General features: G+C 49.2%; 1 protein-coding gene across 1 annotated transcript; it reads right to left on the reverse strand.

Moving 5' to 3' along the window:
• Positions 1-4,659: 4,659 nt before the first annotated feature.
• Positions 4,660-8,694, reverse strand: Pnck (pregnancy up-regulated nonubiquitous CaM kinase). The gene is made up of 12 exons (XM_052170734.1): positions 8,623-8,694; positions 7,800-7,869; positions 7,336-7,467; positions 6,922-6,996; positions 6,687-6,825; positions 6,390-6,513; positions 6,119-6,194; positions 5,912-6,024; positions 5,752-5,830; positions 5,593-5,680; positions 5,328-5,472; positions 4,660-5,044 (listed from the first exon to the last, which is right to left on the reverse strand). Exons 2-11 carry the CDS (start codon positions 7,865-7,867, stop codon positions 5,335-5,337), a joined length of 1,032 nt encoding a protein of 343 aa, XP_052026694.1. The 5' UTR covers positions 7,868-7,869; positions 8,623-8,694; the 3' UTR covers positions 4,660-5,044; positions 5,328-5,334.
• Positions 8,695-12,308: the final 3,614 nt, after the last annotated feature.

Consider the following 12,308-nt stretch of genomic DNA (forward strand, 5'->3'; position numbering starts at 1 on the left):
AAGAGTTCTGCCTACCTCTGCCTCCCAGGGGCTGTAATTGAAGACCCGTGCTACCACACTCAGCTTTTTTTTTAAAAAAAAGATTTATTTCAATCTATGTATGAGTAGTTTGCCCTTATTTATGTATGTGCACCGCATACATGCCAACTTGTATTAGTCAGGGTTCTCAAGAGTCACAGAACTTATTGGTAGCCTCTATATAGTTAGGGAATTTGTTTGTCTATGACTTGCAGTCTGTAGTTCAACTCCCCAATAATGGTCAGCAGCAGCTATGAATATAAGTCCATGGCTCTGGGATGCCAGAAAAGGGAGTGTTGGAACCCCTGGAACTGGAGTTATTGATAGTTGTGGATCAGCTGTGTATGCTAGTAATTGAGCCTACATCCTCTGCAAGGGCAGCAAGTTCTCATAACTGCTAAGCAATCTCTCCAGCCCTATAAAAAATTTTAATGTAGGAAAAGAATTTTTTTTTGGTTTTTTTAGACAGTGTTTCTCTGTATAGCCCTGGCTGTCCTGGAACTCACTCTGTAAACCAGGCTGGCCTCGAACTCAGAAATCCACCTGCCTCTGCCTCCCAAGTGCTGAGACTAAAGGCATGTGCCACCACTGCCTAGCAGGATTTTTTTAACTAGTTGGAAAAGATTAACAAAATAGTAGTTGCTATATAAATATTGACAATGTGGATTTTGAGGCAAAGTTAAACCTAGTACTACATTTTTAATAGAGCATTGAACCAACCTGAAATGCAAAACTGAAAACTACATAAAGCAGCATGCCAAAAAAAAAAAAAAAATGCAAGAACAGTCTGGGAAGAAGACCCAGTGGTTAAGAGCACTGGCTGCTGCTGTTCTTCTGAAGGACCTGGGATTAATTCTCAGTGCCCAAATGATGGCTAACAATGGTCTATAATTCTAGTTCATGGGATCTTTTGCCCTTTCCAGACTTCTGAGAGCACCAGGTATACACATGGTATACAGATATGCATGCTGGCAAACACTCATACACAGGAATTAATTTTTTAAATATTTATAAAAGTTCTGCAAGGAGAATCTAGCAAAATGCACTTGGGCTTCTGCTCAAAGGATCATTCAAGGTAAGTAAGATACAGCTCCCTAGGGAGGAAGAGCTGTCAAAATCTCCTTAGACAGTGAGGGAGGACACCTGAGGGTGAGGTTTTAATATTGATCAGAACGGGGCTGGAGAGATGGCTCAGCTGGTAAGAGCACCGACTGCTTTTCCAAAGGTCATGAGTTCAAATCCCAGCATCCACATGGTGGCTCACAACCATCTGTAAAGGGATCTGACACCCTCTTCTGGCTGTCTGAAGACAGCTACAGTGTACTTACATATAATAAATAACTAAATAAAAAAAAAATATATTGATCAGAACGGCCAGATAGGGTTGAAAATACTGAAAAGTACTTTAAAGAGGTACTTTGGTTGGGCTGGCAACTTTGTGAAACTTGCTCAGTTTGTGAAAGCTCTACCATGAAAGTCTGACAACCTGACTCTGATCCCCATACACACACAGTGCTCACCTGGGGTTAGGGATAGGAGGCCTAGCTAAAGCTGGGCTTGGGTAGAGAATGGTTGCAACACACCCTTTGGACATATATGCCTGGCAGGAAGGACTTGTGACTGTGTTGCCAACTCAGTCACTGACCAATGGACCTTCATCCTTAGCTCTTTCCTGGGTTATTGGCCACATTCTTAACTCAGCCCTGCCTCACTCCTGCCCTTCTCCTGACAGCCCACCTCCACTGAATCCCAACTTCCAGTAAAGGTTCCCTGTATCATGTACCTCGTTCCTCATATGAACCCAGAAGTGCCCATCTCTCAGTCACCATTCCTATTCCACTTTTGGGCCATTCTTCACCTAAATTCTAGAGGGATCTTATAGTGTCCAGATCTTATCACTACCCCTACCACAATTAGATGATTTCCAGGGTTTCTATTCAAAGGGACATTAAATGAAGTCTCAGAAGATAGTAACAGTTACACAAGATCCTTTAAAGTCAAAAAGGAAATGTAGACTTCTCCTTGGAAACACTAGTAAGAGGGAACTCTCTTTTCTTCAGTTACCCAATCCTTATGTCCCAAGCAAGCCCTCTCCCTTACATAGAAGCAGGCAGGATGATTCAGGGTGAGAGAATGATTTTCAGATTCTCACTCTGCCACAAGCTGTGTGGCCTTTGCTCTGTTACTCAGCTTTTATATTCCTCAGTTTCTCCACATTGATGGTGACAGTGATGATAATGGCAACAGCTGCCTCATTCACAGGTGAGGTTTAAGTGGACAAAGTTTTCCAAAGGTTGGCATAAGGTAAGTGCTCAATAAAGAGTCCTTGTCAGCTTCCTTTTTATTACAAGAGAGAAGCTTTCTATAAATATTAGCTACAAAGCTAGATACATATTTGCTAAAAGAAGGGCAAAGCGTAAGTTTTTGCTTTTTTTCTCTACTTTTACATTCCTCAAGCATCTTTAACTTACCATATCCAAAAGTGATCTCATTACCTTTCCCCAAAAGCCATTCCAGCTGAATCTTCCTCTAGATCTGTTGTCAAGATCATTCACCCAACTCCTAAAGAGCTTCTGTCTCAAGTTGGGTATGATTGCCTGCCTACCATGTGCTAAATCCTGGGTTTATCCCTAGCACCATGTCACACACTTGTGATTCCAGCACTCAGGAAGCAGAAGCGTGAGAACCGGATGTTGAAGGCCATCCAGGGCCACATAGCATGTTTAAAGCCAGTCAGGTGCACTACATGAAACTTAGTCTCAAAATAACAACAACAAAATCTGCTTCTATCTGTCACCCATAGAGTCCTACAAGTTGAGCTTCTCTGAAACCCCGGCCACTCACATTTGTATAATTCCTGTTTGGCCAACATATGGTGAGGCAATGTTCTCTTGTGACACACACAAGAGGTATTCCCTGAATTTCTGCCTGTCCCTGAAAGGCTGGACTCAGCTCCTGATTTACACCACCTCACTTTTTTTTAAAAAAAAAAAATGAATTTGCCTTTATTTTATGTACATTGGTGTTTTGCCCTGCATGTATGTCTATGTGAGAGTGTCAGATCTTGGAGTTACAGACAGCTGTGAGCTGCCATGTGAGCGCTGGGATTTGAACCCTGGTCCTCTGGAAGAGCAGTGAGTGCCTTTAATCACTGAGCAATTGCTCTAGTCTCAGCACCTGACTTTTAGAGCCAGCTCTCACCCCCAAAGAATGCTGCTTTTGAAGACCGCATCAGTACAGTAGCACCTTGCCCCCTTTCAAGTTTTGGTGTGGCTCCTTCCTCTGTTGACCAGCACCTGCAATGCTTTCTCAGCACCCATGCCTTCCAGTAAGTAACTTGCAGAAGAGACAGTCTCTCTGCTAGGTGACCCAAAGCCCTACTCTCTCAAACTGCCCTCCTATAATGGTAAGATCTGGGAATGACAAGAGACATGTTGCTTCTGTGCCACCCAGGGTTGTCCCTGGCACTTCACTCCAAAATAAGCAGGATGGACCTCTTTCCCCAGCTAAAACTTATCTAGCACAAGAATTGGGGGGCCCATGGGCAAGAAATGGATTTAGAGCCTGAGGTACTAAAGAATTAAGAAGTGACTCACAGATGTCTAAGCATGTGTCTGTAGCATCCCCTGCTGGTGGTGAGGCCACACTGCACCCTGTGTCAAGACCAATCTGTGTCAAGGAACCAGAAGTGATCTGGCCCTAAAAAGATGAAGAGACTAAAAAGGTGACCAAAAGACAATCAGGTCCAAGGACAGGTCACTGGAGGTAAGTAAATCAAGATGCTGAGACTCATTTTGGGTACCAGGTGTCTAAGGTTTCCCTCCAGTGACCCCATAGGGGTAACAGCAGGACCCTGGGCAAGCATGTCAGGATACATGGCCCAAAGCATGAAGCACAGGATGGCCTGAGGGAACCATATGGGCAGAGGAGGAAGCTGTCTACTTGCTTCCAGACCCCCTGGCTCCAATCCTGAAACCCAAAGTAGCCTCTGCCCCAGAAACCCAGGTCAGCACTCTCTTGTGTCTCAGTGCCTCCCTTTGGATCCCACAATTTGACAAAATGAGACTTCTTACACACACACACACACACACACACACACACATCTGTCACCCACCTCACACACTAGAAGCTAGAGCAAGGGAGAAGGAGGAAGAAAAGACTTAAATCCTGCTTCTTAAATCCTGGCCTACTAGTGGTAAATGGGGCTAGGGCTACTAGAACCAGATGATAACCCATAACTCATCACACCAGAAGCAGCAGTAGAGGAAAATATCCCAAACTCTGGTCACTTTCAAGCCCTTTCCAGCCCAGAATGGGGGATCAGGAGCAGGCCACTGCTGCTGCTGAACTATGCCTCCTCCATTGGCGTCGGCTGGCAGCACAGTAGACCTTGCTGGTGTCCATTTTCTCTCAGACCCAGGGCAAGCAGCAAGGCAGCCTCTTGCTGGCATCACTCTGAGGGTCAGAATCCTTGAACAATCCAGAGTGCCTGTGCCGTAATCCCAGCAATGAGAGGTACAAGAAGCAGAGCACAAGACCCAGTGCAGACACTGGCAGTGGACTTGCTTCATGTCCTTCCTTGAAGTGACCCACAACCTCATGCTCATCCCACACCCAGTTCAGCACCAGAGTATTGTTCTATTTGTCTTTATTGGTTGGGAAGAGGAGGAACTAAAGGGCCACAACACAAGCAGGACCACCCACAGTCAGCAAAGCACAGAACAGCCACGCAATGCATGTGTGCGTGCAAGGTGCAGGAAGGATGGCCCCCAAATCCACTTTTGAACACCTCCCCAGTTTCCATAGAGGGTGGCAGCAACATGGGGAAGGGAGCCTCCACCATAGGTAAGGATAGAGGCTGGGGGACATACTGGGGAAGCCCCATACCCTAGTGCCATGCAACACACCCAGTCTCAGACTTTCCAGCAGGGGCCAGTCTGGGGGACAAGGATCAGGGAAGGAGACCAAAAGGGCCAGAGGAAAGAAAAGTTGGGAGTCAGTCCACTTGGTCTTCCTTGGCATCTACCTGGGTTGGTGGGGAGGAGAAAGAAGCAGAGGAAGACAGGTTCAAGAGGTGCCCAGCTTCCCTGGGTCCTTCCCAGCATCTTACCCAAGCTTTCGCTTTCCTTTCCTAGAGACTCCATAGAGTCATGCTCCTATTCTACTAGCATAAGAAGCCTGACATACCCCTCTGCCCAGCTTGTCTTTCTCTGACACATTGCCCTCGTCTCTCCAGACCCCACTTAGTTCATTGCTGCCCTCTAGGCTCCCAAAAAAGCTAGTTCCTAGAGGGTGCAGGGTCCACACACCTGGTTGTCACCACTTGGGGGACTGGCTAGGCCCAAGGCCTGGGTGGCTGTGACGAGTCATACCCTGCCTGGAGGCCTCCTCACCCTCTGGGCTCTGTCCCAGCTTACGGATATGGCGTAGGAATGATGTAGCATTGAATGCTCGCTGTGGGAAAAGAACAGGGTCAGGCCAAGCTGGGCCCAGCACTAAGACCAATTCTAAGACCACCATCAAGACCAGTGGCTACACCCTGAAACAGGAACATGGCAGTCTCTCCATGCTCACCCTCCAGTGGGTCCTGGCAAAATTCTTCTGGATCTGCTCACTGACAGAACCCAGGATGTCCCTATCCAAGGCTGCATCCCCAGAGATCCTAGAGAAAGGTTGGGAGTCAGCACAGGTGTTCCTCCTGCCCCTGTGTCACATACCAGGCATCCCACTCACCAAAGATGCTGTAAGGCCTGTTGACAGGTGAACCTCTTCTGGGGATCACGTTCCAGAAGGTGCCGAATGAAGTCTTTGGCTGGAGAAGGGGGCAAGTTTAGTCTGCCCTGTCTCTGGTCCCCTTTGTCAGTCCCCAGGATAGGGCCAGCCTTGCACTCACCTGATTCTGAGATGTCATCCCAAAAGGGGGAGTCAAACTCATAGCTGGCCCTCAGAATCTGGCTGAAGAGTTCAGGATCGCTCTCATCATAGAAGGGGGGGTACCCACACAGCCTGGCACCCACAGATGAATCACCCAGGTGTCCACCCCTCCCCAACCCAGTAGGGACAGGCAGGTAGGAGTTGAGCCGTCGCAGCGGTCACTCACAGGATGTAGGAGATGACACCCAGGGCCCACACATCTACGGCCTTCCCGTAGGGTTTCTGCTCCAGGAGCTCTGGGGCTGGCGGCCAGAGGCAGACAGACAGACAAACATGTCTGCACAGGCACGCACACATAGCATGCCCTTGAGGGCCACCTGGCATACTATTCAGCCCCAGAAATACACTGCCACAAGCAGCAGCTGCCCTAGGTCCTGGAGCCTTAGAATCCCCTGGGTCACCAGCTCCCTCCCCACCACAGAGAGCTTCCCTCTTACCCACATATCCTGGGGTCCCACAGGCTGTGCCTAGCATGTTGCCAGCTTGTATTTTGGACAGGCCAAAGTCAGAGACCATGATCTTGGAGTCCTCAAAAGGTGTGGCATAGAGGAGGTTTTCAGGCTGTTGATACATGGGACCAGGGAAAGGGCCTATGAGTCTGAGAATGGCTTGTGCATTGGGATAGGGTGAGCCTCACACCCTTAATTTCCTCAGACCTAGATTGAAGTGAACGTTGAAAAAAATGATAGTCAAGTCCAAAGGTAAGTGGGATAGGTAGAGGCACAGCCAGGTACCTTGAGGTCCCGGTGCACGATGCCCAGGCTATGAAGGTAGGAGACAGCACCAAGGACCTGTCCTACAAGGTGGCTGGCATCCTTCTCTGTGTAGGAGCCCCGCTCCATGATGCGGTCAAACAGCTCACCACCTGTTACCCTGGACGTGGAAGAAACAAGGTAGGAGGTCAACTGACCTAAGGATAGATTTGGACATTGCACCCCTTCTGCCCAGCCCCCCAGCAGCCCTTCTCACAGCTCCATGGCCAAGTAGAGATGGGAAGGGCTCTCATGGACATCCTCCAGAGCCACAATGTTGGGGTGGCTGATTCTGAAACAGAGAAAACGTTCCTGATGGATCACTGGAGCTTCTTCATCTGGAAGACCTCTGTCCTGAGCTTGTCCCTTCTTTTGCTTCATCTGGGCCCCCATTCCCTACCAACCCTGCCCTGACTAGCCCAGGCCTTCCTAGAACACATTTCTGTGGGCCATTTATAAAGTACAGATGGATAGGGTGCCTCTCATGTTGCCATGGAGACATACAGACTCAAAGGGGAAGAGACACCTAAGTCCCCCTCCCCCCACAGATTGGCAACCAGGCCTAATGAGTCCAGAGGATTCAGCCTGGGTGGCCACAGGTCTCCCCAGCCCAAGGGGAAAGTGGGCACACCTGCGGAGTACCGCGATCTCATTCTCCACCAGGGCCTCCTTGCCCCGAAGTGCTTTCTTGGGAATGCACTTGAGGGCTACAAGATGAGCAGAGCCCCTTTCCTGGGCCAGCATCACCTCAGAGAAGGCACCCCTGCCGCAGAGCCAGATGGTAGAAGGCAAGAAAAGAGGGAGAAGGTGCCAGTGAGAGGAGGATGAAGAGCAAAATGGAGGAGATGCTCAGGCCATACCACACCCCCCCCCAACACACACCCATATCCCCACACCGCCTCACACAGGTTCACATACACTGACACATTCACACACCACCTCCCACACAGACAACAGCATACTTCACAATTTACCCCCATGTTCACACTCATACCACACACACACCATTCACAAGCTCCTTTGCACACTTCCTCACATGTGCACATGCCCCACATACACAAGCACTCACACCCACAGCCCAGCATGCACACTCACGAGCCCAGCTTCTCCCGGATCTCATAGACACTGCTGATGTCCTCCGTCTGTTTCTTGAGCAGCAGCATGTCTGGGGGTGGGGCAGGGATGGAGCGAGGCCCCTTGGCAACGCGCAGCTCCCTTGCCCACCAAGCCAAATAGTCCCCCAGCTCAAAATGGAGTCACCCACTCCCAAGCCCAGTACACCTTACTTCTCCCACCAAGGGCCACACACACTCCCACTGAGGCAGACCACTGCATGCAGGCTTCCCACCCAGGTCTGCTGCTGCCAGCCTGTGCTCCCCCCACCCCCACCCACCCACCCACTCCACCAGCCAGAGCACATGTAATGTTGGCCAGCAATAGTATGACACCCCCTTTCTGCCTCCACACATCGAGCTGGCTATTTTCCAGAAGGCTCCATATACTCACATCCTGGTTCATTAGGCCCACCTCCACCCATAAGGCCCGTGCCCCTCCCCCACCAAACCTTCCACCTTGGCTCAGCTCAAGCACACACCACATAGGCCACCAACCCGCTCGAATGCACCTGCGACCGTGCTTGCAGCCACCTGTCACGACCACAGCCACCCACGCAGCCACCTAATCGCTGCTTGGCCCCTGGCGCCTCAGAGTGGAGGGACCCCGCAGCCTTGGCCGACTGTGTCCAGAGCTGCGTGGGCCGCGCGCGTGCAGGCAGGGGGCGCGTCGGGCGTCACAGGTGTGCGTGAGGGGGGTGGGCTGCGGAGCTAAGGTGGCTGTTGGCCTGGACCCTGTACGCACCGGCCCACCCGCCCCCTCTCGCCTGCTTGCCCCCAATCCAAAGCAAGGGGGTGGTGCGGACCTGCAGCTGCTGCTGCCGCCGCCGCCGCCGCCGCCGCCGCAATGACTCCTAGCGCAGTAGCTGTTGTGTCGCTGAGCCCCCCGCCCGCACCCCGCCGGCCCCGCCCCCGCCGCGCGCGGCCCCGCGAGCCCTGGACAGCCGAGCACGCGGTGGTTGTGGCAGTAGCACTGCAGGGAGCCTTGTAAGGCAATTCCCGGGTTCTGGCCACCACAGTCCAACTCCTTAATTACGCTTGCAGACTACTGGGTGCTCCAGGGCTCTGGTAGCCCAGTGAGTGGCCCCAGGGCCTTTGCGCCACTAATGAATTTATCCAGAAGTGTTGCCATACATAGGCCTGGGTGTCTGCCTCCCTTGTTCTAATATGATGTCCACAAACAAATTATCCAGGCCATTTGCTACGCAGCAGTCTCTTTTCCTAGTCCCTGCCAGCCTCTGAAACCTTGATGCCAGCACGTCCACGTCTCTACAGGCTGACTCCCATTGCTTCCACCCTTACCTCCTGGCCCTCCTCTTTTGCACTACATCATTCCCTTCGCTGGAGTTATGTGGCTCCCAGAGACACATATGCCACTCCCTGGCAGAGTAGGAGGCTTTGGCAGAGTAGGAGTCTGATGACTCTCTGGCCTTTTTCTCCAACTGTCTTCCCTTCTTCAACCTCCTCTGCACCTGCCCCCTAGCCTTTGTATGCACTGACTGTCTTTGCTCAGTTCAGCCCTCATTTCATTAATTAGTCTGGCCTACTGCCTCCTCAGACAGGCCTCTGTTGCCTCTGCCTGCCAGCTCTCTAGGTCATGACTCTGTCCCCTCTTCAGAGCACCTGCCACTGCAAATCACCTTGCCAGGTCTTCTTCCCTAAAGCAACTAACACAGCCCAGGTGAGGCACTCAGGAAATACTGATGTCAACCTTCACCCACGCTCACTCTGTCCAGCCCCATTACAGCTCGTGTATCCTGCAAGGACAGTCTACTGACTGTCACAGGGGCACAATCCAGACCAGGCTGTGTTGCAAGGCCTCTGCCAAATCACAAGGACTAAAGGTAGCTTGTTGAATCTAGTGTTCTGAGCTCCTGCCTCCCGACCTTTTCCAGTTGCCTCTCTCAGTTAACTGAGCCTAGATACAATCCTGTCCACCTGATCAGGTGTCAGGAAAAAGAGGGGAGCTGAAGAGGACAACGGGATGTTCAGCTCTTGTGCAGATCGCCAAAACCCCAGAATGCCTTACACTTCAATGATAATCCAGAGAGTCATGAAAAGCAAAAAAGTAAAATAACTGCTATTTTGCCAATATTTTATTTCATAAATGTATCACACACATACGCTTGTTTCTGAGTAACTGGATACTGTCCACATTGAGCAAGATAAGAAGGCTCAGAAACTCCTGGTGAGCAGCAAATACCAAATAAAGGCCTTATTTCCTACTCTAGGGATGAGTATCTGCACATGCTGTGGTTTCAGTTCTTTGGGGGGGGTGACTTTTTCTTTTTTGTTGTTGTATGGTATGCTGGCTAGTTTTATGTCAGCTTGACATAAAACTAAACAAGCTAGAGTTATCTAAAAGGACAGAAACTTTATTGGGAAAATGCCTCCATAACATCCTGCTGTAGGGCATTTTATTAATTAGTGTTTGATGAGGGAGGGCACAGCCCATGGTGGGTGGAGCCATCCCTGGGCTGGTGGTCTCAGGTTCTGTAAGAAAGCAGGCTGAGCAAGCCATGGGGAGCAAGCCAGTAAGTAGCACCCCTCCATGGCCTCTGCATCAGCTCCTGCCTCCAGGTTCCTGCCCTGTGTGAGTTCCTGTCCTGACTTCCTTCAGTGATGAAATGTTACTTGGAAGTAGAAGCCAAAAAACCTCTTTCCTTTCCAAGTTGCTTTGATGATAGTGTTTTGTTGCAACGATAGAAACCCTATCTAGGATATGGGGGTTTTGTTTGTTTGTTATTGAGACAGGATGTCATGTATTCCAAGCTGGCCTCAAATTCAGTATATAAATGAAGATGACCTTGAACCTCTGATCCTCCTACTTCTGCCTCCAAGTGCTGGGATTATAGTCCTGTATCATCAGGCCCCTTCTTATGCATTGCTGGGGTTGTAACCCAGGGGTTTGTATATGTTAGGCTCGAACTCTGCCAACTGAGTTCCATTCTCAGTCCTCATGAAACAATTTGGATGTGTTCAGACTCGTGTGAAAAATATTACATGTAAGTGCAAGTGGCCTGTAGTCCTGGCTACCTGGGAGACAGAAGAGGAGAATCACTTCAGCCCAGGATTTCAAGGGCAGTCTAAGCAACTTACCGAGACACCCCCCCCCCAATACAGAAATGATGTCATAAGTTGGGCATGATGATGCATTCCTGCAATCCCAACATTTGGGAAGTAGAGGCTAGAGCTCCAGGTCAGCCTCAATTAAATGACACCCTATAAAAAATGGTATCCTGCAGGGTAATGGTGGCGCATGCCTGTAATCCCAGAACTCTGGGAGGCAGAGGCAGGTGGATTTCTGAGTTCGAGGCCAGACTGGTCTACAGAGTGAGTTCCAGGACAGCCAGGGCTACACAGAGAAACCGTCTTGAAAAAAAAAAAAAAAGGTATCCTAGTTTTCATTGACCCCAGTTGTCTTGTATACTTTTATGTTGCTGTAATAAAGCACTATGACCAAAGTAACTTATAAGAGAGTTTTGGGGTTGTTTTTTTGTTGTTGTTGTTGTTGTTTTTGTTTTTTGTTTTTTGTTTTGTTCTGTTTTGGTTTGGATTTGTTTTTTGTTTTGTTTGTTTGTTTGTTTGAAACAGGGTTTCTCTGTATAGTCCTGGCTGTCCTGGAACTCCCTCTGTAGACCAGGCTGGCCTCAAACTCAGAAATCCACCTGCCTCTGCCTCCCAGAGTGCTGGAATTACAGGCGTGCACCACCACCGCCCGGCAACTGGTGCACTAGCTCAGAGATCAGATCTTGATCCATAAATAGGAGGCAGAGAGATGGAAAGATACTGGGAATGATTTGAGTCTTTTGAAACCTCAAAGTCAGAGCCCCTTAACACACCTCCTCCAACAACATCAACTCCTAATCCTTCCCAAACAGTTTCACCAAATGGGACCCAACTCTTCAAATATTTGAACCTATGGGCCATTTTCATCTAAAATTTGTAATTGTGCATTTAGTAATTGTGACCTTTGCAACTACTTAGATAACCATTGAAGTATTGTGTTTGTCAATTTCAAAATACGTGTGTGTGATGGCAGTGAATAAAGAACTTTGAAAATCAACTGAGCTGGGTAGTGGTGGCGCATGCCTTTAATCCCAGCACTTAGCTATTTTTAAGGCTTGTTGCTCTTCAGAGGACCTGAGCTCTTCTGCCAGTATTCATACAGGGTAGCTCACAACTGCTTATATATTCCAGCTCTAGATGATACAATGCCCTCTTGTGGTCTCCACAGGCACTTACAAGCATGAGCACAACCCAACACCCCTCCATATACATAGTTAAAAGTAAGATAAATATTTTAAATCGGGAGGAGGGAACTGGGAAAGGGGAAATCATTTGGAATGTAAACAAAGAATATAGAAAATTAAAAAAAAGAAAACATTTTAAATCGTTTTTTATTAATTCTTTGGAAATGTAATACATTTTGAATATACTCACCCAGCCCCCAAATTTTCCCAGATCTACCCAATATTATCCAAAGTATACA

The sequence above is a fragment of the Apodemus sylvaticus genome, chromosome X (genome assembly GCF_947179515.1).
Source record: "Apodemus sylvaticus chromosome X, mApoSyl1.1, whole genome shotgun sequence".
In the NCBI taxonomy this organism is placed as follows: domain Eukaryota; kingdom Metazoa; phylum Chordata; class Mammalia; order Rodentia; family Muridae; genus Apodemus; species Apodemus sylvaticus.